At 42.1% G+C, this 27498-nt stretch overlaps 1 protein-coding gene and 1 long non-coding RNA gene across 3 annotated transcripts in view; one reads left to right on the top strand and one right to left on the bottom strand.

Annotated features, from left to right (window-relative positions):
• The window catches only part of CGNL1 (cingulin like 1), a 216372-nt gene extending 194561 nt beyond the window's left edge, over positions 1 to 21811 (top strand). For both annotated transcript variants that reach the window (XM_075857953.1, XM_075857954.1), the window contains exons 15-19: positions 920 to 1003; positions 5817 to 5941; positions 7503 to 7611; positions 10816 to 10979; positions 20815 to 21811. In XM_075857953.1, the coding sequence (XP_075714068.1) occupies positions 920 to 1003; positions 5817 to 5941; positions 7503 to 7611; positions 10816 to 10979; positions 20815 to 20947 (615 nt within the window). In that variant the 3' untranslated portion in view covers positions 20948 to 21811. The remainder of the gene's footprint in view (positions 1 to 919; positions 1004 to 5816; positions 5942 to 7502; positions 7612 to 10815; positions 10980 to 20814) is intronic.
• Positions 20769 to 22184, bottom strand: LOC142749644 (uncharacterized). The gene is made up of 2 exons (XR_012882437.1): positions 21698 to 22184; positions 20769 to 20966 (listed from the first exon to the last, which is right to left on the bottom strand). It is a non-coding gene; the product is annotated as an uncharacterized LOC142749644 (long non-coding RNA).
• Positions 22185 to 27498: the final 5314 nt, after the last annotated feature.

Raw genomic sequence — 27498 nt, 5'->3', positions numbered from 1 at the left:
AACATTGTTCAAATTTTTTTTATTTTTTTCACGAGTCAGGAAATATTATAAATTAATTCTAATTTATAATATTTCCCATTGCTGGTCACTAGATGGAGCTATTCCCAAAATTGCAGCATTGCAAAATTGGGTAAAAAGCCCTCGCTCTAGTGAGCTCTCAGCATCCCCCCCTCCTTTATCCTGGCTAGTGCCGGGATAAACGAGGGGTTTGAACGGTCTAACCTCCTACACTGTGTGTCGCCATTTTTTGAGCTAACACACAGTGTAGTAGGTTTACATACAGTAGTAAACGTACACGAACATACATAGAAATCTCTTACCTGCTCCTGCCGCCGCGGCTCCCTCCGGCCCGTCTGCTGCCGCTGGTCCAAGTGCACAAGTCCGGAAGCCGCGACCGGAAGTAGTAATCTTACTGTCCGGCCGCGACTTCCGGTCCACAGGAAAATGGCGCCGGACGGCGCGCATTTCAAATTGGACTGTGTGGGAGCGGCGCATGCGCAGTTCCCACACAGACGGCGTACATGTTTGTGGATTGAACGGGCCCCGTTCGCAGTCCCTATGGGACTGTGGCTGCCGTATTCCATGTCTGTATGTGTCGTTAATCGACACATACAGAAATGGAAAAAAAAATGGCAGCCCCCATAGGGAAGAAAAAGTAAAACACAAACACACAAATAAATATAAACGTTTTTAATAAAGCACTAACATCTTTAACATATTTAAAAAAAAATTGTGATGACACTGTTCCTTTAAGCATATATTCTGAGCATTTACACTACACACATACTACAAAAGAGTTCAATAAAAAAAATTATTGATGATATGTTTTTTTTTTAATTTTGAGTGTTTATTGGTATAACTAATGAAATTATCTACACTTGGCAGAAAATAAATATCTCACCTGTATCTTGTATGTCAGATTGAACAAATGAGGGGAGAACTGCTTCAAGAACGTGCTGCAAGGCAAGATCTGGAGTGTGATAAAATGTCCTTGGAGAGACAGGTAATGCATAGCTTGTTTATACAAACACAAAGTGATTTATATTGTAGGGGCACCAGCCAAAGTAAAAACGCCCCCTTCAGAACCACAAAAATCTACCTATGCATGAGTATTTTCAATAATGACTGTTCAAACATTGATATTCATAAAAAAGCGAATATTAAAGATGAAGTAAAAAAAAGTCAAGAGCAGCACCATACAAAAAAATCAAGCACAGGGTGGGTGCACGCTATAGGGCACCCACCCTGGGACACAGGCTATATCCTACTATTCACAAAGCAAAAAAAATAGGCAGCACTCCAGGATTTCATGGTGAAATAACAAAAGTGAAGGACTTTAATCCATAAAAGAGTAGCAACGTTTCGGCAGATGCAACTGCCTTTTCCAAGCCTAATAACGCTTTCATGACCAAGGGTCATCGATACCCCTGTGTCCAGGTCAAATTTTCAGATTCTGATGTGCACTTCTTTAAACGATAATATCTTTGCAACCGCTTTGAATATCCTAACTATTTTTACTTTGTGGTTTATGAGGCTTTAATTTCCTAGATTAGCTTAATTCCATGTTTTTTATTTTTATTATGAGCAGACAAATCACAAGAAATGTGAAAAAAACACTTTTAATTTTCTTATATATTTATTGGTTATTTATCTGTGTGTGTGTGTGTGTGTGTGTGTGTGTGTGTGTGTGTATATCTATAGATATATATCTATAGATATAATTATAATACATACTGTTGCAGCTCTGTAACAATTAGGGTATGTTCACACGCAGTGGTTTGATGTAATTCGGTCCGTTTACGCCTCAAATTACGCCTGAAAAAACTGCACCATTACGCCTCCAAACATCTGCCCATTGCTTGCAATGAGATTTACGGTGTTCTGTTTCCACGAGGCTGCATTTTACGCGTCGCTGTCAAAATACGGTGCGTAAAAAGATGCCTGCGAAAAAGAAGTGCAGGACACTTTTTGGGATGTTTTTGGAGCCGTTTTTCATTGACTCCATTGAAAAACAGCTCCAATAACGGCCGTAAAATACGACGTGAAAAACGCGAGTTGTTACAAAAACGTCTGAAAATCAGGAGCTGTTTTCGCTTGATAGCCGCTCCGGATTTTCAGACGTATTTTGCTATGCGTGTGAACATACTCTTGGGGTATATAACCTAGAAGAAAAAGATGCTCGAAAGACAAAAGAAATTATGAAAATAGAAAAATACTTTATTGAAATACATAATAATGGACAATAGTTTAAAATGAGGAATCCATAAACCAACAGTTAAAAATGGGACAGAAAGCTGTGTATCTACCAAATAAATACAGAGTACAGATTTGTATCCTTAGCAGGCCTTCAAAAAATATGAGTACAAGTACAACATATAAGAGGGCATAGAGATAATGTAATGACCATATATAAATGTAGCTAAAATGCTATACAAACACAATAAATGTATATGGTGATATTAGTAAACCATGTGCATAATTAACATACGTATAAACAAATATATGGTCAATGGGAGTTGAAGGAAAGGCAATCATCTGCAAGGTTAACAAAGCATATCAAAAGGGATATAACATACCCATGATAGATGCAGGAGAGTGCTCAGGCAATGTCCACCCCAACACGCATTTCGGCGCAAATGCCTTCGCCCGTAATACCTTAGGGTATGTTCACACACTTAGCAAAAAACATCTGAAAATACAGAGCTGTTTTCAAGGGAAAACAGCCTCTGATTTTTCAGGCGCTTTTGAAGCTGAAAATGAAGCTTTTAATTTGGAGCTTCTTTTGAGGCTTCTTTTCAGGCTTTTTGTGAGGCGTTTTTCATAGTGTTCAATAAAATCAGCTCCAAAAAACGCCTCAAAAAGTGATATGCTTCTTCTTTTTACGGAGCGTCTTTTTAAAGAGGCTCTGTCACCAGATTTTGCAACCCCTATCTCCTATTGCAGCAGATCGGCGCTGCAATGTAGATAAGAGTAACGTTTTTTGTTTTTTTTAAAACGAGCATTTTTGGCCAAGTTATGACCATTTTTATATTTATGCAAATAAGGCTTTCTTAAGTACAACTGGGCGTGTTTAAAGTTATGTACAAGTGGGTGTGTATTGTGTATGTACATCTGGGCGTTTTTACTTCTTTTACTAGCTGGGCGTTGTGAATAGAAGTGAATCAGCATCATCCACTTCTCTTCGTTAACACCCAGCTTCTGGCAGTGCACAGACACACAGCGTTTTCTCGAGAGATCACGCTGTGACGTCACTTCCTGCCCCAGGTCCTGCATCGTGTCGGACGAGCGAGGACACATCGGCACCAGGCGACAGAGGCTACAGTTCATTCTGCAGCAGCATCGGCGTTTGCAGGTAAGTCGATGTAGCCTCTGTCGCCTGGTGCCGATGTGTCCTCGCTCGTCCGACACGATGCAGGACCTGGGGCCGGAAGTGACGTCACAGCGTGATCTCTCGAGAACACGCTGTGTGTCTGTGCACTGCCAGAAGCTGGGTGTTAACAAAGAGAAGTGGATGATGCTGATTTGTCAGCATCATACACTTCTATTCACAACGCCCAGCTAGTAAAAGAAGTAAAAACGCCCAGATGTACATACACAATACACGCCCACTTGTACATAACTTTAAACACGCCCATTTGTACTTAAGAAAGCCTCATTTGCATAAATATAAAAATGGTCATAACTTGGCCAAAAATGCTCGTTTTTGAAAAAAAAACACGTTACTGTAATCTTGATTTCAATGGGCAGATGTTTGTAGGCGTTCAGCTTCCGTTTTTTCAAGCGTTTTTCAAGGCGTAAACTCCCCGCAATACGCCTGAAACCACTGCGTGTGAACATACCCTTAGTCTTCTTCTCTCTCCTAGATCCCCTGTGAGGGAAGAGTGAAGAAGGCTAAGAGTTCAAACAAAATTTTCTATGATTACGATGATTAGACACACATGGTGATCATCAGCTCCTTATCTGCCCAGATAACGAGCACACTGGCTCCGTTATCTCTGGGCAGAAGCTGTGGACTGAGGGAGGAGGGGGGAGGTGCCAACACACGGGGAGAGAAAGAGAAAAGTGCAGACTGCTTCATTGTGAGCAGCGCTGCACTTGTAAGCTTAGTTTCATTTAAAAAAAAACACATGCTTGTTTAAAGCGGCTCTGTCACCACATTATAAGTGCCCAATCTCCTATATAAGGAGCTCGGCGCTATAATGTAGGTGACAGTAATTCTTTTTATTTCTAAAAACTATATGAGCGATTTTTAGCGATTTTTAGCTTTATGCTAATGAGTTTCTTCATGCCCAAGTGGGCGTGTTTTACTTTAGACCAAGTGGGCGTTGTACAGAGGAGTGTATGACGCTGACCAATCAGCGTCATACACTTCTCTCCATTCATTTACACTGCACTAGCGATATAGTTATATCTCTATGTGCAGCCACATACACAAACACTAACATTACTGTAGTGTCCTGATAATGAATATACATCACTACCAGCCAGGACGTGATGTGTATTCAGAATCCTGACCACTTCTGAATCTTTTCTGTGAGATTCCAGCAAGGTAAGCGTAATCTCGCGAGATTACGATGTAACCTGTCATTTCAAACGAGATTACACTTGCCTTGCTGGAATCTCACAGAAAAGATTCAGAAGTGTCAGGATTCTGAATAAACATCACGTCCAGGCTGGTAGTGATGTATATTCATTATCAGGACACTACAGTAATGTTAGTGTTTGTGTATCTAGCTGCACATAACGATATAGCTATATCGCTAGTGCAGTGTAAATAAATGGAGAGAAGTGTATGACGCTGATTGGTCACTGATTGGTCAGCGTCATACACTCCTCTGTACAACGCCCACTTGGTCTAAAGTAAAAACACGCCCACTTGGGCATTAAGCAACTCATTAGCATAAAGCTAAAAATCGCTCATAAAATGGTTTAAAATTGATAGTTTTTCTAAATAAAAAGCACTTCTGTCGCCTACATTACAGCGCCGAACTCCTTATATAGGAGATAGGGCACTTATAATGTGGTGACAGCCTCTTTAAGTCAGAGGGAGCCGACACAGATTAGTTCAGAGCTTGTGAAGCAGCTCTGCACTCATTAAACCCTGATGCATGCTACAAATGTCTAGATACGTGGCAACTGGCACTGCACGGGGTATCGGCAGTTGGAACTTATATAGCTGTATGACAGTCGTGAAGGGGTTAAGGATGGTTACTGCTCATCCTTTCCCTCAAATATATTTATTCCTCAAGTTTACAATAGAACTTGGACAGTAAGCTGACGTGTCTGAATCTGAGAGCTATTTAGAGTGAGCTGTGACTTTTCTAATATTGTTTTTAATACTGTAATATTAAACAATGGCCATATAGACAAAACAAATGTTCTTTGCTTCTATTGAAAAGGTTGTTTTAAAACAAAGCCGCTATAGCGATCCTGTCGATCTTTTGGAAGTCTTGGCAATGAAGGGAAGTTCCTTCTACACACATTTGGACTACTGCAGTAAAAATGTAGTACTACATGGTGCTAATTAATTTGAATGGGTAACCATGTAAGATATGACTGGACAAAAGCTAGAGGCACTCTAAGGGCTTGTGTACACTACCATATTACATATGGATCTTCGCACGGCACGGTCCTTGACGTAAACAGGTTATCTAAAATTGCTTGACTTTATAGGCAAGAGAATAAAACGATTGTTTTTCCAATATTCAGTAGTTATTGTGAAGACATCTGGCTTTGTTTTCATAACTTACAAACATTTAAAGTTGGATATTGTTTCTAAACCACTGCACCTTTTTTTTTTTTTAATCGAAAACTAGAACAAAGATCTGAAGAGCAGAATAGCTCATCTTGAAACTTCACATCGATCCAATAAAGAAGGGCTTGTTGCTCAGATGGAAGGAAGAATAGCAGAGCTGGAAGAACGCCTGGAAAATGAAGAAAGGTAAAAGAGCCTGTATGAGGAGTTGAACTTGAGAGTGTGATTGTGTATAAACTTTTGTTCCCTAATGACGCCAAAGTAGTTTAGATTGCCTGCCTACTTTTTAGGATATTTCACAAGCCATAAAAAATGGTCTTCAGAATTCTGAAATGTAACTTTTTTTTTTTTTTTTGAATGGGTGGTTGTTTTTTTTATATATTGTTTTTAATTCACTCTTTGTAAACTACTCCCTGTCTTTTTTTCCTCTCTGTTTGCGCTGTTCACCCAACAGATAGGTTTACTGAATGCTCTCTGGATGACAAGGGAGGAGTTGGGGTGGTACACTGCATTGGATTACTTTAGTAAGAAGCCCTCCTTTAGCTTCTCAGTCCTTCCTCGCACCGCACGTAACCATTCCTTCCAGCCTGTGCCACACCATTTCTGGGTTCTCTGTGTCTGAATGCCCTGGGATGCAGTTACGCTGATTTACTAATTTGCAACTTTTTTTTTGCCAGAATATTGCTGTTCAGTGTTTAATATGGTCTTCCCGTTGAGATTAAAAAATAAAAAATACCCCTTCCTGACCTTCTCCTTTTTAAGATCATTTTAACGTATTACTGAATAGACCATTGAACCTCCTGTGACCAGAAGGATTTTACATGCTACAAGTTATTCTATGCGCTAGTGAAGGGCTAGTTAATCCTCAAGCAAATTTTAAACTAATATTTTGGCATGTGTGCATTTTAGTGTTTTCTTTCGTTATTGGACTTTCAATCCGTAAAATAGAGCACTATAATATGTTTTAGTTTTATTGTTAGGGTCGGTAGAAGAAAAGATTTAGAATGGGAATATGTCTTTTTGTTGACTACTTTGCAGAAACTAGACCTTAGAGCACTAAAACTATACACTCAAAAACATGACAGCTGACCTTGGTGTTTTTTAGAATCCTGTTGTGACGGCAATGAGAGCTTATAATTCTTTACTATTCATAACATGTGGATATCTATTATTGACGGAAACCATCCACTTTATCTGCACGTTAAGAATATCCATATATTGAATTGGTCTTGAAAAAAGGCATCATGTTCATATTTACCTACTATAAAGCATACCACAATGACGATATATGACCATATTAGAATAAAGCACTGAGGTGGATTTTCTTTGGAGACGGGTATATTATATTATAGCTGAAAGCTTAACATTAGTATTCCACTAATGTCAGCAGCACATCACCAGCAACCCGAATACTGTACGAGAATGCCTTGGATTGAATACTTGCCTATGCTTGGTTTATTTTTTGCGCTGGTGACCTGGATTACCGTCTGTTCTAGCCCTTTGTAGACTTCATCAGAACAAGTTTACAAAATCTTACAATATTGTCATTCCAGTGCGCGAGCCAATAATGTGACCACTTTTCTGAGTGTCAAGAGAAAGGAAGGTCTAACTTTCTTTGCTGCAAAAAGCAAATGCGCAGACTAGTAAATGCAATGTACGTTTTATCAGCATTCTGAGGGAAAGTTGAAAAGGATCTGGCACCGTTTTCTGATTCCATTTAAAAACAATGTGCTTTTCTTTCCCTCAGGGACCGGGCAAATCTCCAACTAAACAACCGTAGGCTGGAGAGGAAGGTGAAAGAGTTAATGATGCAGGTCGATGATGAACATCTCAGTTTAACAGATCAGAAAGATCAGGTAAGACTTCAAATACTGTTACTGTTCAATGTAACTAAAATGTTGGATATCAGAATTTCCACCCAAAATAGTTGCCAATATCTTTGCAAATAAAAAAAAATCAAATAAATAAAATATATAGTTCTAACAATCAGCAAGGCTTGTCGTTGTTTTTCTATTCCGTAGCGGACATTTTTTGAAGGGTGTCCACAGCATCCACTCGTTTTGTTAATAACATTTAGGTCATGGCTAACCAGTGACATGTCACAATAACATTGTGGCATAACTGCAATGTGACCTGATCATCACAAAAAAAACGGACAAGTCTTGAGATGGCATTTTACTGCAACTCGCAGGTGACCAAATGTCGTTTTGTAACCCCTAGCCTTAGGGCTCATTCATACAAACGTGAATCTCGTCCGTGTGACGGCCGTTAAAGCAACGGCCGTCACACGGACCCATTCATTTAAATAGGGCCGTTCACATGACTGTTGTTTCAACGGAGCGTGTGAACGCTCCGTTGAAATATAGCACATGTCTTATGTTATTGCGTGTCACACATCCCTCCATAGACTAGTCTGTGGGGGATCCGTGACAACGCATCCCGCACGGGTCCACCTCGGATGTGGAAAACAGCCGATTTCCACGTCCGAGGCTGGCTACGTTCGTGTGAATGTAGCCTAAGTCACCACTTGCTGATATGCAAATTCAAAACTGGACTCAAATATGACAGCATAGCATGTTCTGATTTAATTATACGTGTCTTTTTTTAAGTTTTGAGTGAAATCATCATTAAGTTCTCATTTAAAGGAGTTCTAAACCAATTTAATATATCACTAGGTTTTAACATGAACTACTGACAGATGGGGGTCTGACTAGAACGAACTCTATTTGGGAGTTGCTTTACCTGCACAGCACTGGGTCAGAAGTGGCACTGAGCAGGCAAAAAATCTGAATGGCTGCCGTAGGTCTCATGTTAAACCCTATGATGGCATATTCTATCAATATGCCGTATCTTACTATAGCGAGAAAACACCTTTTTCCATAGTGTTCATGCATTGGCCTTTTTGCTAGTGAATTACTATTGTTTCATTTCAATATATTATTTATTTATACAGCATGACTCATGGTGTCAGTCTCCAACCCCCACAATTTTTACCCTCACAATTTTACTGTCTGATGGATCTGAAACTGAGGTATTCAGGCTTCCCTGCATGACATGGGGGCACATCATAACCACATCGGCAACTGCACTGAGTTTGTGCCATGATTGGTCAGGTCATCATTGTAAACAAATGCACCCTCTGGCTGGACAGTCACTTATGACACCACTGTGAAGTCTGCAAATGTGCAGGCAATCATAGTGTTATAACTGTCCAGATATCTCTGCATCATGGGATCGAGAAGTAGGTCATATTGTAGTGGTGAAGATTATTTCCTGCCAAAAGCTTGCCCAGAGATTTTCTTTAAGCAGTTTAATATATAGTATATCCAGCGACCTGTGCAATGAGTAATCCATTATATACAACATAGTAGTTTGAACAATAAAAATATTTTTACCTGGATGCAACCTTTTGTAGATAAAGAGGCTCTGTCACCACATTATAAGTGACCTGTATTGTAAATCATGTGATCGGCGCTGTAATGTAGATTACAGCAGTGTTTATTTAGAAAAATTATCATTTTTGATGGAGTTATGACCTATATTAGCTTTATGCTAATGAGTTTATCAATGCACAACTGGGTGTGTTTTACTATATGACCAAGTGGGCGTTGTACAGAGGAGTGTATGACGCTGACCAATCAGTGACCAATCAGCGTCATACACTTCTCTCCATTTATTTACACTGCAGATAGCGATATATCTATATCGCTATGTGCTGCCACATAAACACACTATAACATTACTGCAGTGTCATGACAATGAATATACATTACCTCCAACCAGGACGTGATGTGTATTCAGAATACTGACCTCTTCTGTAGCGTCTCTGTGAGTTACAGCATAGCAGGTGTAGTCTCGCGAGATTACGCTGTAAATTGTCATTCACAGCGAGATCTCGCTGTGATGTGCTGTAAATCACAGAGACGCTATAGAAGTGGTCAGGAGAATGAATACACGTCACGTCCTGGCTGGAGGTAATGTAAATTCATTATCAGGACACTGCAGTAATGTTAGAGTTTGTGTATGTGGCTGCACATAGCAATATAACTATATCGCTATCTGCAGTGTAAATGAATGGAGAGAAGTGTATGACGCCGATTGGTCACTGATTGGTCAGCGTCATACACTCCTCTGTACAACGCCCACTTGGTCATATAGTAAAACACGCCCAGTTGTCCATTAAGAAAGTCATTAGCATAAAGTTAATATAGGTCATAACTCCATCAAAATTGATCGTTTTTCTAAATAAAAAACACTGCTGTAATCTACATTACGGCACCGATCACATCATGTACAATATAGGGCACTTATAATGTGGTGACAGAGCCTCTTTAATACATTTTTTCAAACTAACATTGTATCCACAGTAGCAGGGATATGTTGGGTGTTGTAACATTTTCTCTAAAACATAATTGTGACCAAAATACAATACACCTTATCTATGCAGCCACATTTAGATCTGGTCACCCATAGCCACAGTCCGTAGTCCAGCAGACCTATAAAAAAAAAATCTGCATACAATGCTAAGGAAGTGAAGTCAGAGATTCTACACTAAAGCAAACAATATTATTTAATGCAGGAAGCTGTATAATATACATCTATATAGGGGTCCCAATGAGATTTACGTTGTGATGGTCAGAATAGCACAATCCACCGTGCTGTTCTTGCCATCAAAATAACCATTAAAATCATTGAGGTCCATCAGGATTTACCAGTATCCGCTTGAAAATGGATTTGGTTTAGTTGTCATTGCTCCACTATAAACGGAATAATGCTAATTTGAACAGAGCCCTACTATTCATGTAAGCACCTGAAAACAAGTACGCTTCAGAAGGCTAGAGGGTTGAGCTGGATGTTGATCTGCAACTCATCGTCAGCCCTGATTGGAATTATTTTCATACATCTATTTAGCGGTGTTTACATGAACACTGGATTAAGAAATAACATCAGCACCAGTTGAATATTGGTATTGTATGCGAACACAGATTTCAGAAGTATGAACTACTGAAACTTATATGTATATACACTTCTAATCTAAAACATAAAATATGTCTGTCTAGATAAGTTTACGATTGAAATCAATGAAGCGGCAAGTTGAAGAAGCAGAAGAAGAAATAGATCGATTAGAAAGTGCCAAAAAGAAGCTACAAAGAGATTTGGAGGAGCAAGTTGACTCAAATGAGCAGCTACAAGCACAGCTAAATGCAGCAAAGAAAGAGCTGAGGTAGGGTGATGTTATTTCCTAAAATAATTGTAATAATATGCATATTCATGTTGCAATCCAACAATAAATCATTCATCTTGGTTAGTGATTATAAACTGATAACATCCAATCTTAAGGTCCTCTTACATGGCCCGATATGGGCCTTGAAAACGGGCACCGATCAACGAGACAGCTCGTTGATCGGCGCTAGTCTGCTCCTTTCACAAGGAGCTATGTTTAGCTGTGTATGGAAACGAGCGATCGTTACTACGATCGCTCATCCCCATACATCTCTATTCTGTCGGCAGCACATCTCCCTGCTTACACAGGGAGATGTGCTGCCGCCGCCGATAATGTTTTATGCTTTATAAACTATACAATCAGCTGATGAGCGAGTAAAAGGCCCGTGTAAAAGGGCCCTCATTATAGACCAATAAATTAGATATATATATTTTTTTTTTTGGGCCAGTTTACAGCGTAGCCTGTTTACAGTGAGAACTGCAATACGTCATAGTTTGATTTTATTTTCTTAGGTCTATCCATGCAATAAACAAGTTACAAAAACTATTTATAACATATGTCACTTTCTGACGATAGTGTCCTTTTAAGAACAGAGTTAATATTTGCTTGTATTTTACAAAACTAGAAACTGTTCCCCTTTTCCTTAAAGGGAACCAGTCACTTTAAACAATCTGTCCCATCTGCATGTTATAGACAGGAGGAGATGAGTAGATTGATGTAACCGGTAATTTATTGATTTCAATTCCTGCTCATCACGGCTTAGGAGTCCAGTGGGTGGTCCTACGCATTGATTGACAGCTATTTCTGAATGCATGCTTATATAGAGAAGGCTGTCAATCACTGTGTAGGACCACCCACTGCACTCTTTAGTCTGTGATGAGCAGGAATTATGGGTTATTATGAACCTTTTCCCACCAAACATTTATTAATCTAATCTACTCCTGTTTTTATATCATATTGCCCGCAGATGGGACTTCATGTTCAACATGACAGGTTCCCCTTAATGACCAGGCCATTTTGCACGTTAATGACCAAGGATTATTTTTTGTTTTTTCACGGTCGCATTCCAAGAGTCGTAACTTTTTTTTTTATTCCGTCGACATAGCCGTATAAGGGCTTGTTTTTTGCGGGACGAGTTGTATTTTGTAATTGTACCATTTTTACATGCTTATAATATATTGAGTAACTTTTCTAAATTTTATTTTAGGAGAGAATTGAAAATAAGCAGCTATTCCAGCATTAATTTTCACGTTATAAATTTACGCCGTTTACTATGCAGCGTAAATAACATGTTAACCGTATTCTATGGGTCGGCACGATTACGGGGATACCAAATATGTAAAGGTTTTATGTTTTCCTACGTTTGCACAATAAAAACCCTTTTAGAAAAAAATTACTTGTTTTTGCATCGCCGCATTCCAAGAGCCGTAACTTTTTTATTTTTCCATCAATGTGGCCGTATGTGGGCTTGATTTTTGCGGGCCAATGTGTAGTTTTCATTAGTACGATTTTGGGGTACATAGGACTTATAGATTAACTTTTATTTAATTTTTTTATTGGGGGGAATGGGTGAAAAGAGAGAATTTTGCCATTGTTTTTTGCGTTTTTTTTGGACGCCGTTCATCCGGCGGTTTAATTAATATGTTCATTTTATTGTTCAAGTCGTTACGATCCCGGGGATACCATATATGTGTATGTGTTATTTGTTTTGACACTTTTACTAAATCCACTTTTTATTTGATTTTGACTGTCATTTTTTATTTTTATTTTCACAAACTTTATTTAACTGATTTACGTTTTTTTTTTTTTTAGTCCCACCAGGGGACTTCACCATGCGATCTGCCGAAAGCATTATTGCCTGTCAGTGTAAATCTGACAGGCAATCTGTTAGGTCATGCCTCCGGCATGGCTTAACAGGCATTTGCTGAAGGCAGACCTGGGGGTCTTTGTTAGGCCCCCGGCTGCCATGGAAACCCAACGGCGACCTGCGATTTGTTTGCGGGGGCGCCGATGGGGTGACAGAGGGAGCTCCCTCTCTCTGTCAAACACATTAGATGTCGCTGTCACTATTGACAGCGGCATTTAATGGGTCAAACTGCCAGAATCGGAGCGCGCTTCGATTCCGGCAGTTGCAGCAGCAGCCAGGCTGTGTATAACAGCCGTGCTCCTGCCGCTGATCGCGTGGGTACAGTGTCAGTACCCGCGCCATCACAGGACGGATATATCCGTCGTCCTGCGCGAACTAGCAGCTGCAGAGGACGGATATATCCGTCCTTCAGCGTTAAGAGGTTAAAACTAATCAAAAAAAATGAAATCCTCAATATACAAGAATACTTTTTTTTTTTTTTCATTCATTCATTTATAATAAAAATCTGTTACAGTAAATTATATTAAACGTTACGATTTTTTTATTTTTAGGAGTTTCATTGATTCTAAAAAGTGTCATAGTACATAAATTAGGAATTAATATTTTTGCAGTTAAGGCTTCGTTCACATCTGCGTCGGGGTTCCATTCATTGGTTCAATAAGACCTTTACGTCCGGGGAACCCATAAACGGAAAACAGCTTTCCATTTGTTTTTGTTTTTTTAAACTCGTTTTATTGAAAGAATTGTACAATACAAATGTCCATAGTACATAACAGAAAATAAACACATTTATGTAGTCATACAAATTTTGAACACAGAGGCATAGTGGCTATGGTGGTATTTAACATGTCATAACCTAATAGATCACATAGCTAACCCTCAGTAATAACATCCCCGGGCAAAATACTTTTCCAGGCCAATTTGAGTTATTTCAAACAAAATATAGAAATCCTATAAGTAGCCAATCATGCAGCATCCACCCTCCTCAAATTTGCAGCAACTGGTCCCTCAGGTCTGTGAATCTATGCGGAGTATACAGGGTACACGATGAATCGCACCAAATCTGCCATATTTTATAAAATTTACCAATACACCCTCTTTTCTTATATAATACTCACTCATATGGAATAATGGAATTGATCAACGATTTCCATTTCGTCACCCTAGGAGGTCTCTGATCCATCCACCGAAGTGCGATGGTTTTCCTTGCCATGAACAATACTTCTTGCAATAGAATACGCATGTGGAATGGCCACTGATCTTCAGGCAGCACCCCAAATAGACAGATCTTGTGTGAAAAGGGGATCGGCTGCTTCACCACTTCCTCAACCACTTTCAACACCTCCCCCAAAAGGAGGCCACCACTGGACAATCCCAGATCATATGCCAGATCATATGCCAGAAATCAGATCTGGGAAAACGGCACCTGTGGCATTCAGTGCTAGGATATCTGCCCATTCTATGCAACCGGCGTGAGGTAACTCTGATGAACTATAGATAATTGAATCATTTTGTTATTTGCCGCCAGCGATACAGACATAGGAGATGAAAGTACATCCTCCCATTCCTCCCCTGTCAGATCTGGTATCAGGCTCTCCCATTTATCTTTTACCGGTAACTTGACATTGGCCAGTTTAGCTTGTATAAGGGCCGTGTAAACAGCCGAGATCAGCCCCCGGGGGCCCTGTGATCTAAAAACACCAATCAGAGGGAATCGTGAGAATTCGTGGTCTGACCTAGGGTATTGACTTGCGAGAGCATGTCGCAGCTGCAGATATCTATAGAAGCTTTTTCTAGGGATTTGGAAGTCCTCTTGCATTTGCGCAAAGGATTTAATGACATTATCCGTATACACATCCCCGATTCTACTCACCTCAAAGCCACCCCAGAAAGGGGGGGCCTGCCCCTCCATTAGATGTCAAAGAAGGGGATTATCCCATAGTGGCATGTCCACCTGTATATCTGCATATGCATAAATTTGTTTGGCAGCCGTCCATGCCTGCACTGCCACCTTGTGGATTGGGAGCATTTCTTTATAAGTTCCCGGGGAGCTTTCTAGCACTGGCCAAAGGTGTGTTAGATGCAAATATGTAGCGAGGTGCTGTTCCCTCATTGGTAACGGGTCCGGCCCTGTCCATAGCTGTAGATACCTCAACTGCCCAGCTAGATAGTACATAAACAAGTCCGGCAGTGCCATTCCTCCCTCCTATTTAGGTCTCTGCAGAGTAGCCAAGCTAAGTTTGGATCTGCTGGATCCCCATATAAAAGCCGGGAATAATGCATGTAGGGATTTAAAAAAGGCCTTATATACTGGTATGGCTGCGTGCTCCAGAACATACAGACATTTTGGCAGAATAACCATTTTAATTAAATTTACTCGGCCCGTTACTGCCAGTGGAAGTGCCCCCCACACCTTGAATTTGAGCTTAATATAATCTAACAGATGCAATATATTGGTAATTGGATCCTGCCTATGGTCTCGGTTTATGATAATACCCAGATATTTAAATGACGACACCACCTGCAGACCGTGCTCAGCATCCGCCCACCCCACTTCCTTCAAAGGCATGAAAAATGATTTGTTCCAGTTAACATGTAGGCCAGAAAATCTACCGAATTGGTTCAGGATTTCAATAGCTAGCCCCAAGTTGTCCTTCGGGTATGACATATACAATATCACGTCATCAGCGTACAAACTAATCCTCTCCTCTCGTCCTCCCACCACTATTCCCCGATATTCTGGGTGCGTTCTGACACGTATCGCCAAAGGCTCAATAGCTATTGCAAATAATAGCGGGGAGAGAGGGCACCCCTGCCTAGTACCTCTACGGAGTTGAAAATAAGGGGACATTATACCATTAATCAAAATTTGTGCCCTCGGATCCTTATACAGGATTTTTATCCATTTAATGAAAATTGGGCCAAAACCAAACCTCTGTAATGCTTCAAACAAATATGCCCACTCAACGGAATCAAAGGCCTTGGCCGCATCAAGAGATGCCATTGCCCAGTCCTCCTTCAGTGCCTCTCCTATTTGAGCCAAAATTTTAACCTTGCGTATATTGTCAGATGTGGACCTCCCAGGCATAAAGCCTGCCTGATCCGGGTGGATGAGTTGTAATATCACCTTATTCAGTCTATTTGCCAGTACCTTTGCAAGTATCTTGTAGTCTAGATTCAGTAATGAAATAGGATGGTAAGAACTACAGTCCCTAGGGTTTTTGTCAGGTTTTAGTAATACTACAATTGTGGCATCATAGAAACTGTCCGGAAGTTTTCCCTCCCCCCGGGCATACGAATACATAGAGCATAATGGGGGAATGAGCTAGTCAGAATAACGAAGATATACCTCCAATGGTACCCCGTCCGGGCCCGATGCCTTACCCTTCGACATATCCCTCAATGCCTGTGTAACCTCATCTTCCGTGATATCAAGTTCTAACATATCCCTGCCTGCCACATCTAACTGTGGAAAATTCAATTCCTCCAAGTATGATACACACTCGGACCAATCATACGTAGACTGGGAGGAGTATAAGTCCCTATAGAATTGGGTGAATCGGGCCGCTATACTAGGGGTATCAGTCAACTCACGGCCCTGACTGTCCTTAATCTTTAGTATTGCTGAGCTCTGAGAGCTGTGGTGAATTAAATGAGCCAGCAATTTACTTGATTGGTTTCCCAATTCAAAATAGGTTTGCCGAGCAAAAAACAGTTTCCTATCCGCTTTCTCTTGTAGTAATAATAAGTATTTAAGGCCCATCGTCAGCCATGCATGTTTATTTGCTTCCGATGGGTTTTCTATATATTCGCCCTCCAATGTTTTACATTTCTGTGCCAACTGACCCTCTTCCTTTGCCGCTTCCCTTTTTATGTAGGAGATTGTAGATCGCAAGCAGCCTCTCAAGTAGGCCTTCAGGGTATCCCATAAAATATTAAGATTATCACACGAGTTATTGGTATCTTGAAAAACCTCCAATTGATCTGGTATGCGATCTTGCGGCCCTATCAGGGTGAGCCAGAATGGATGAATTTTCCAGCTACCAATCCTCACAGGCCCTGGGTGATTGAATCGCGCTACCATCGGAGAGTGGTCTGACACTCCCCTTACTTCATAAGAAATATCCGTTACCATCGGAACCATTAGAGCGTTCCCAAAGATATAATCTATACGGGACATGGAATTCCTACCGATAGAATGACATGAGTATACCTTTACATTCGGATGTTTGCGCCTAAATATATCTATCCAACCCATTTCTTGAAATAGCAAATTCAACTCTGTTGGAGCGACCGATGCAGCCCCAAAATCCACTTCCCCTCTAAATCTATCACATTTGGGATCCATGACCATGTTAAGGTCCCCCATGCCCAGTACCGTAGCTTGTGGATAAGCGGCAGCCTCATGCAAAATCTGTGTATTCGCCGGAGGAGGAACATATAGGCCCAGTAATACAAATGGTATAGTGTCGATGTAAGCATGTATAAACACATATCTACCTTCCTTATCCACTTTAAGTTTGACCGCTTCCCACCTCAGAGATTTGTGAATTAATACAGATACAATACAGGGAGTAGGACGTATGAAAAGAGTGTGAAGACCATTGGATCCAAGGTCTACGCAATAATCTCGCTTTGTCTGGGATTAAATGCGTCTCTTGCAGACATATTATAGAGGGATTACATTTACGGATACATGCAAAAATGGCCGCCCTTTTCCTCTGGGTGCCCAGCCCCCGTACATTCCAAGACACGATCTGTATAGACGCCATTAGTGGACCCGGAAACTATGTCTGCCTTGGAGGGAAGATGGCTCCCGACTCCTGCATAATACCAATATACTTTCCCTAGCTACCTTTCCCCACCTTCTTTGCACTGTATGACTTTTTAGACATTTGCATTCATAAATGAGTATAATTTCGCCTAAATACGGCGTTGAAAACATAAACGACAGAACTAACATATAAACAGTAAATTGTATCGGCAATGCGAGATGACATATAGGCCATTGCCGAATCATGCCCTCCTCGTGGCACCAAAGAGTAACGGGGAAGGCCCCGTGCTATTAGGCAGTGTTAACGTATCCTTCCCTATCTGCATCTACAAACACCACATTACATGGTCCTACAAACACCACATTACATGCTCCTATGTGTAGAAATTTTTCCTTCCCTTTTCCCTTCCCTTGGTTGAACTTGATGGACATGTGTCTTTTTTCAGCCGTACTAACTATGTAACTATGTAACATCATAAGCCCTTTCCATAAATTCGTACAGGAGGACTATAAATCAATCATCAGTTTAAACAATACATCAGTAATATTTAACCGCAATATGCTTCCTGTGCAGATACCAGGATCTCTCCTGCGATTTCTCAACTAAGACCCCTTCTTCACTTCGGCCGGGTCACTCCTTCCCAGTATAGGCCAAGCTCCGTGAACAGAATGGTAACGGATTGATAGTCCCGGCAGTCCATCCAAATGAAATGGGGAGGATAAGAATGACCCTTTTCAGGGCCTCCGGGTCTATCCACCCGCCGGATAAATCTTCAAGCTGGGTGTACCGTAACATTGGAATCCCTCCTTAAACACAGGAGACCAACCAGCAAAAAGAAACCTTTTAGCCTACATCAGGCGCATGAGGAACTCCAGCACCATCTTTAAATTCCAGCACTTTCCATTCTCATCCTCCAAAGTAATCACACGCGGCGGGGCGATCTCTTCCCTCTCACCCAATCATCGGCCTCCAACGGAGAGTTAAAAAAGATAGAACGGTCGTTATCCACTACCCGCAGCCTTGCAGGATACGCCATAGAATATGGGATATTGAGATCCCTCAGCCGCCTTTTTACCGCCATGAACGTAGCTCTGCGCTTTTGTAGATCAGCCGAGAAATCCAGGAATATGGATATAGCGACGCCATTATACTTAATTCCTTGCACTCTGCGGGCTTGACGTAGGATCATGTCCCTGTCGTTACAATTAAGCAACCGGGCCAGCATCGGCCTCGGAGGGGCCCCCGGTGGAAGTGGTCTTGCCGGCACTCTGTGCGCCCTTTCTACTGCAAAGGCCTGCGAATAAGGTGCATCTGGCAGTATCTCTTTCAACCACTTAGATATGAATTCGCCCGGATCTTGGCCCTCCGACTTCTCAGGCATTCCTATTATCCGGATATTATTCAGGCGCAACCTATTTTCCAAATCATCATTTTTTTGTTTTAATAACTCCGTCATGGATTCCAGATCCGTAATCGCACGTGGAATTGCCGCCGTCCTGTCTTCCACTCCCAACACTCTATCCTCCACATGTGTCACTCGTTCTCTCAAGGCCTGCATATCCTGCCTGATGAGGCCTATATCAATTTTCACCTCCTGCATCTTACCGGTCAGCGAGGTCTTGCATGCTGATATGGCTGCCAGGAGTTCATTCATCACCTCCATCGGGGTAGGTTCCGGCTCTGTCTCCTCCACCACCGCTGAAGAAGATGTTGTCCCGCCAGGCGTCTCACTGCCCTTTGAGCGCTGCTGCAGAGAAGCACGGCCGCCTTCTTTGGTATCTTCCCGGGCATAGCTCTGTAGCTTTTCCGTGGCCGTTTGACCTCTCGTGGGGCCCATAACTCCACTCTTACCGCCCGACTGCTGCCTGGATCTCCGGGACGTAATGATGAAGGTAAGGAACGATCAGGATATTCACAGGATCAATATAGCACGGGACCACAGCGGAGCTCTCAAGTCATGCGACTGCTCCCGTTGCGCGCCAAGCCACGCCCCTAGCTTTCCATTTGTATTACCATTTATTTCAATAGTAATGCTTCCGTTGATATTGTTTTCTGTTTGTCTCCGTTCTGTAACAATTCAGTTTTTCCGACTAAATCAATGTTCCGACGCAGATATGAATGAAGCCTTACCTGAATGTTTTTTTTAAACCATTAGAGAGAACCTGTCAACTTTCATTTTTTACTGTTAATTATTTTTATCGGCCTAATTCGGTTTTTTTTTCTTTAAATCCTATCCATGACCGTATTTTCTATATGCATCATAAATATTTCATGGGTGATAGAATTTTGACTACATTGAGTGGGACAAGTGCTGCTGCTAAAAGAGCCTGTCAAGTAGCAGCTTCTTTTCCATTGCATTTCCAAGAAGTGCCGACCAGAATAACACAAGATAGACATAATTTGCTTGTAGAAATGTTTAGAGAGTCCCTTGAGTCTGGGAGAAAACAATTTGTTTGGGTGCAGCACTCTCCAATATTAGTAAGGGCTGGTATGCACATCCACAGGGATGGATCAACCGCTCAAGAGCAATCCAAATAGAACAAGCAGGCAACAGCACGCAGACTTCAAAAGTAACTGACTGACTCATTGACTGAAATCTATGCCAGCCTGGAGCTGGCATAGATTTCCACTATAGTAAATGTGTTGGGTCATGGTGGCCATGCCCCCTTCTGCTAATCTTCACCCACAGAGGCACAAGCAGGGGAAAAAGCCCAAAAGTCACATTTTTTGCTACTTTTGGCCAATTTGTGACATTTCTACTCCAGAAAACTAGGAATGTTGTTTGTTTTCCCCCATAAACTCTTCTGCATAATCCATAGAATTTACTTCTCCAACTCAGATTCTGGCCGTCATTCAATATGCAGCCTTCCTATACCCCTCGGCAATATAAGACACATCACCACCCCATTATATAAACAGTAGGGTAATCTGTTGAGTCTTGGAGACGCATATGAAAATACTCATTTGGAATTCTTGCAATGAGCTTAAAAACCTAAAAAAAAAGTAGAGGCAGCTGGATTGGTGATCAGTCAGCCATCATGGTTCCGATTATAATTTATTTTATTTTTCCTTTTAATAACTGAATTTTCCAGCAATATAATCTAAAATCTCAGGATGTTTTAAAGAGCTAAATGATGCATCGCTGTATTTTATTTTTAAATCCATGTTTTATTCAATGTATTTGTTCTTGTAGCAGACGCAGATGTTCACCAAGCAAGATGTTGAATGACTTGGATGATGATGATGACCTGAGCACTGATGGAGAGAGTCTTTATGAATCCCCTTCTGTATATAAGTTTTCTAGAGATGATGGCATAACCGCCTAACTTGGATCTGTTAATTAGACTATAAAATATAAATGAAAAAAACCAAAACAATTTTAATTCATAATCTATCTAGGACTACATAACGAACGTTAAAGCCATAAGCTATAAAGGCTATGGAAACCTTTACTGTAGTTATTTTTTTCTGCTTTGCCATTGTATGTACTTTGGGCTGCATATTGGCGCTTTAACCCCAAAATGTCAGTCCAGCTGACTGATGGCTGGGCTCAGAGCGGATCGTGTGTTCAGCTGCCACACAGGATCACCCTACTAATGATCAGATCTAAGTGGATGTATAGAAGATGCATCTCAAAAACGATGCAAAAATAATTAGAAAAATTATTTTTAGCCAAAAATACATACATTTGCAAGGACAGAAAAGGTTTACATAGCCTTTCAGTCTGCCAGCATTATGGATTTCGTTCTGTATGAGGATGAAAGAAATTCATTTGTACAGGTAATGTTTTAAGATTTTTGTTCTTTGTAAATATTTTAATTGAAATATGAGTTTTGTGCATTTCATCAAAATGTATTCAACAAAGCTGTTAAATCAATATGTAAAAGTCATTTGGCACCCACATCTGTGTAATGATTGTAAATCAATAGAAAGCAACCATCTGCACATCTGCTGGTCTGAAGGCAGCTCCCAGCACTCACGTAAACAGCTCAAGTGTTGAAGGTTGCGCTTCTTGGTGTAGAGTAGACGCTACTGTGTTGTAAATAATTCCTCATCTGTGTTGATTTCTAGATTACCTTGTTGTAAAATCTCTTGATGCTGATGTCACTTTCCTATTGTGCTTTTCTTGCCATGTTGAAATGAAATGATATTTTTTTAATAATATTTCACCTATTAAAGGACTTTTAACAAAGTTTGTAAAATCGAAGGTATTGAAAGACAAGTTATATCACTTGGTCTCCATGCATATTAGTGCAGCAGTAGAATGGTGCCTTAGGCCTCATTCACACAGTGCAGATTAGGAGCAGTTTTTGCATGCATTTTTTTTAAGCTAGAACCAGGAGTGAATAAAACTAATAACTTCTCTTTTTTTGGGATTTACTCCTGGTTTTGGGTTACAAAGTAAAACAAAGTGTGTGCCAAAACTACACCACATCTGCATGTGGGAATGAGACTTTCCTTTTCTACCAATTCATGTCTTCTATGTTACATCCCGGGTTATGGTTGAAGGAACACGCCAGGAAAAACAGATACTGTTATTCCTAGTGCAGGGCAAGTTCTTATTGTGAAGTAATGTCACAAAGGAAATTTTCCCTTTGTGACATGCTGTCCCATAGGGTGTGACGCAGAGCAGATATCCTGGCTTAACATCTAATAAAAGGCTGTAAAAGACATTCATGACTAATAAGAAAAATAGATCAGCCAAAAAAAGTCTGAGTCTTCTTATTCCTGGACTTTTCACACCAGCTATTAACTGACTGCTGACACTGTGGGGGACGTCGAGCAGTGCGAGTCCTACTGCCGGTAAAATCACTTTGAAATGTCATTCGAGTTGGGCATCTACTGAATGGAGAGCTCTGATGTAATGTCACTATTACATAAGAAAATTAAGAATAATAATTATCTGTTCTTTACGGAGCAAAGTAGTTCCACTTGAGTTTATCATAAAAGCTGTGATATCAGGCAATTCAACCAAATATCTGTGGAAGAGCAGAAATATTACACTGTGCAATCCAGAGGCGTAGCTAGGTTCTCCAGCACCCGGGGCAAAGATTCAGTTTGGCGCCCCCCCCAACCTCTTTCCCGACATCTCCTTCCCCCTCGCCGTGTTTGTTTCTCTACCAATCGACGTGTCATTTCTTTTTATGTAACGCGAGCATAAAATTATTTGTACATTTCACAAGCAATATGGTTCTATACACAACACCAGAACCAAGCTCGGTACATATATACAGCCCCAGAACAAATACAGCTCAATTTAGTGCAACCCCTGCCGTATAGGTGTGTACGGCGTAAAACTACAGCTCCCAGCATGGCCCGAACAATGGTAAGGATATGCTGGGAGATGCCGTTTCACAAAAAATAAATCCTATCATAATCCTACCACCCATCATCTCGCTGCAGATCATACAGTGACTACAGTGCTGATCAGAGGCAGAATAAACATTTACATTAAGTGACTCACCGGTGACGTCTCAGATTCTAGTTCTTTTTCTCCATTTGGTCCAGACCTCTATGATGACTTCTCCCGGTCACAGCCCATTTCTGCAGTTTGCCGCTCACATGTCTTCAGCTTCTCACTTTTCCAACATTTCTGCACCTATAAATATAAAGTTATCATTATACCACACACTAGGCCCCTAAATATAATAGCGCCATACACTGCACCTCTAATTATAATAGCACCATACACGGTGTCCCACACACACACACACACACACACACACTGTGCCCCCTGTAGATAGTGCCTGCCATAGAGCCCCCTGTAGATAGTGCCTGCCATAGAGCCCCTGTAGATAGTGCCCCCATATAGACCACCCCTGTATATAGTGTCCCACAAATAACTCCCCCTATAGTGCTCTACAGATAGCCCACCCCTGTATATAGCCCCCTTTAGATATAGCCCACCCCTGTATATAGAGCTCTACAGATAGCCCAACCATGTATGTAGCCCCCCTGTAGATATAGCCCACCCCTGTATATAGTGCTCCACATATAGTCCACCCCTGTATATAGTGTTTCACAGATAGCCCACCCCTGTATATAGCCCCCCCTTGTACATATAGCCCACCCCTGTATATAGTGCTCCACATATAGTCCACCCCTGTATATAGTGTTTCACAGATAGCCCACCCCTGTATATAGCCCCCCCTTGTACATATAGTCCACCCCTGTATATAGTGCTCCACTAGATAGTCCACCCCTGTATATAGTGCTCCACAGATAGCCCACCCTTGTATATAGTATATACAGGGGTGGGCTATCTGTGGAGCACTATATACAGGGGTGGACTATATGTACAAGGGGGCTATATACAGGGGTGGGCTTTCTGTGGAGCACTATAGGGGGGAGCTATTTGTGGGATACTATATACAGGGGTGGGCTATAACTACAGGGGGACTATATACAGGGGTGGGCTATATCTACAGGGGGACCATATCTACAGGGCTGGGCTATACACAGGGCTGGGATATACACAGGGGGGCTATACACAGGGGGGCTATATACAGGGGTGGGCTATATACAGGGCGACTATATCTACAGGGGGGCTATATACTGGGGTGGGCTATCTATGGGGCACCATATACAGGGGTGGGCTATATCTACAGGGGGCTATATACTATATAGCCCACCCCTGTATATGGTGCTCTATAGACAGCCCACTCCAGTATATAGCCCCCGTGTAGATATAGTCCCCCTGTATATAGCCCAGCCCTGTAGATATAGCCCCCCTGTAGATATAGTCCCCCTGTAGATATAGCCCACCCCTGTAGATATAGTCCCCCTGTAGATATAGTCCCCCTGTATATAGCCCCCTCTGTAGATATAGTCCCCCTGTATATAGCCCAGCAGATATAGTCCCCCTGTATATAGCCCAGCCCTGTAGATAAAGTCCCCCGTGTAGACAAAGTCCCCCCCCCCCCCCCCGCAGATACAGCCACGCACTTCTATTACAATTAAAAAATAAATAAATTTCAAACTCACCTTATTCCCGCTCCCACGCCGTCCGGCAGCCATGGAGACCTGCTCTCTTCTGCGCAGGTCTCCTGGGGGTTGAACGCGGCGTCTATGAAAGGCGCTGATTGGCTGGGCAGGATGACTTTCCCTGCCAGTCAGTCAGCGCCTTTCATCGATGGAAGCGTCACTGGTACAAAAGGTACCAGTCGTTTCATTCGTGGAGAGGCGCTGAATGGCCGGGCACGGAACGTGCCCGATCATTCATTGCTTCTAATTGTACCTGTGTCCTTGCGACACAGGTACAATTACAGTGCAGGAGGAGGGGGCTCTGGCGCCCCCCTCTGAACTGCGCTCGGGGCGCTTGCCCCCCCCCCCCCTAGCTATGCCCCTGGTGCAATCGACCTAACCGCTCTTTGCAATATTAGGCCAGTGCATATTCAAATTTCCCATTGTGACTGAATATTTAGAGCCTCTTAGATTGGAATTAATCTATCATGAAAGTACTACAAGTAGCAAAGGATATCTTAAAAAGGTTGTCCAAGATTAAAAATTATTCTTTTTTTTCCCCCCAGTAACTGCACTACTTCATGTGCTGTGTCTGTGTGATCTCCAGAGACAAAGTCTACTTTTCCTGCGACTTCAATTAGGGTCTAAGGTACTTTGTTGGGGCTCATATTTGAGTGCCTAAAACAAGCCTTCCCATCACTGAGCAGCAGGGGCGTCGCAAGCATCGGGCCTTCAGGGCCCAAGCCCCGGATCTTTGGCCCAGATCCCCGTGACTGCCACATTCGGGGGGGGGGGGGGCAGCGGTCGCAATTTGCGACAGGGCCACTGCCGCCCGCACCGCATCTATAAAAGTTACTATAGTAACTGGGACCTATGTAATAAAACACACGGGCCCATGTTACTAAAGTAACAACACACACTTACCCATCTCTTTGCGCATCATGACATCACGACGCTGATCGCCACAGATGTCGGCACGACGCTATTGTTTGGATGTCTGCTGCACCCGGTGCCGAAGAGGAGGGTAAGTGTAACGTCAGACAGTTTCACACATGGGCCCTATATCTAAGCCTACCGCATGTGTTACTAATGTTTTGTTGTTTTTTTTTGTGTTTGCGTTTTTTTTTTTACAGGTTCGATCGTTGCACTACGTTGGATTCGAGGACGGATTTTTTTATTTTTAATAAAATGGTTAATGAGGGATGTGTTTTTTTTTTTATTTCAATAAAATATTTTATCTGTCTTTGTATTTCCTTTTTTTTTTTTTTAATTCTTTATTTTCATGGCTAACAGCCCAAATTTTTTTTTACAGTAAAAAAAGAATACAGATACACGTACATAAGGGAGGGTGAAATACATGTACAAGGTTAGGAATGCATTGAATTGAGTGACATAACCAAAGTTTAACCACGTGTAACAACCGCATCGTTTCTAGAAAATACTGCTATATACTACCCCCCCTGTGCACACAAGAGATGATACAAGACAAAATGAGGGAGAAAAAGATGAAGAATGGGCAAGGGGGTGGAGGGGTAGCTGCTCCCCTCGGGGGCATCCCTGCCCCTCCAGACCGCATCCAATAAAGACTATTCACTAATGCTTGTCTGTCCCAGAATGTCTTTGTAGGAGTCGGAGTCCTGAAATATAATCCAAGGAGCCCAAGTGTGGCAGAATCTGGCATGATTATCATGAATGCTCGAGGTCAGGTCCTCCATGTGCATTATATCGTTGACCTTGGAGACCCAGAGGGACAGAGTGGGAGGAGAAGAATTCTTCCATCTCAAGGGAATGCAGTGCCGCGCCGCCATCACTAGATAGTGAAGCAGGGAGCGTTTGTAGGTGTTTGCTGGGGTGTCGCAGTGATGGAGGAGGAAGAAAGCCGCATCCATAGTAAAGCTGGTATCAGTTACCTCGCAAATCACCTTTTTAACCCCATCCCAGAATTCTGCAAGTAGTGGGCATGACCAGAAAGTGTGGAGGAGGGTACCATTGTCCAATCCGCATCTCCAGCAGAGAGGTGATATGTTCGGAAAAATCCGATGCAGGCGAACCGGGGTCCTATACCAATGCGAGAGTAGTTTAAAACTAGCCTCTTGGTAGCGCAAGCTAATTGAGGTTTTATGGGCAAAAGAGAGAATACGAGAGCATTGGTTTGTGGTTAGGGTAATACCCAGATCCGACTCCCATTCAGAAATATAACCAGGCGCTGGGAGGTCAGGCGGGTTCAGGAGGAGGTGATAGATCGTGGACAATGAATGGCGAACTGGCTCAGAGCCAACGCACAAATCTTCCAGTGGAGACCTAGGAGCTAGGAATAGCTCCGAGGGTGGTAAAGAGGAGTAGAAATGGCGGAGTTGAAATATGCGCCAGTAACCCAAAGGAGGGAGTTCAGGCATCTGTGTCAACTCCTGAAGGGAGAGCAACTCCGAATTCTTCAGAAAGTGCTCTGCCCTAAATACACCCATCGCCGCCCATGACTTGAACACCAAGTCACTCAGCCCCGAGGGAAAAGATGGGTTCCCCAGGATCGGAGACATAGGGGAGCAGAGAGGCAGGAGATGTGAACGGGCCGCTGCAAGGGCACAACATCTGAGTGTGGGACCGATCGTGGGGTGATGATGTAGGGATGTGAGAAGTCCGCGTTTCAGCCATGGAGATACTTCGAGAGGGACCGTCGAAAAGTTTTGTTCAATACCTACCCATGCCTTTAAAGGGGCGTGTCTACACAATCTACTACGCGCACTAAGTGAGTTGCGTTGTAATACGAGCGAATGTCAGGAAGAGCCAGTCCTCCCGACTTCCGGGAACGACACAGAAGCGAACGACTAAGGCGTGGATGCTTGCCATTCCAGACAAAAGATATTTGTATGGAGTTGATCGCTTTAAAGAATGATGGTGGCACTGCTATAGGAAG

The sequence above is a fragment of the Rhinoderma darwinii genome, chromosome 3 (assembly GCF_050947455.1).
Source record: "Rhinoderma darwinii isolate aRhiDar2 chromosome 3, aRhiDar2.hap1, whole genome shotgun sequence".
In the NCBI taxonomy this organism is placed as follows: domain Eukaryota; kingdom Metazoa; phylum Chordata; class Amphibia; order Anura; family Rhinodermatidae; genus Rhinoderma; species Rhinoderma darwinii.
The sequence above is the reverse complement of the archived record's forward strand: the minus strand, read 5'-3'. Positions and strand labels throughout refer to the sequence as shown.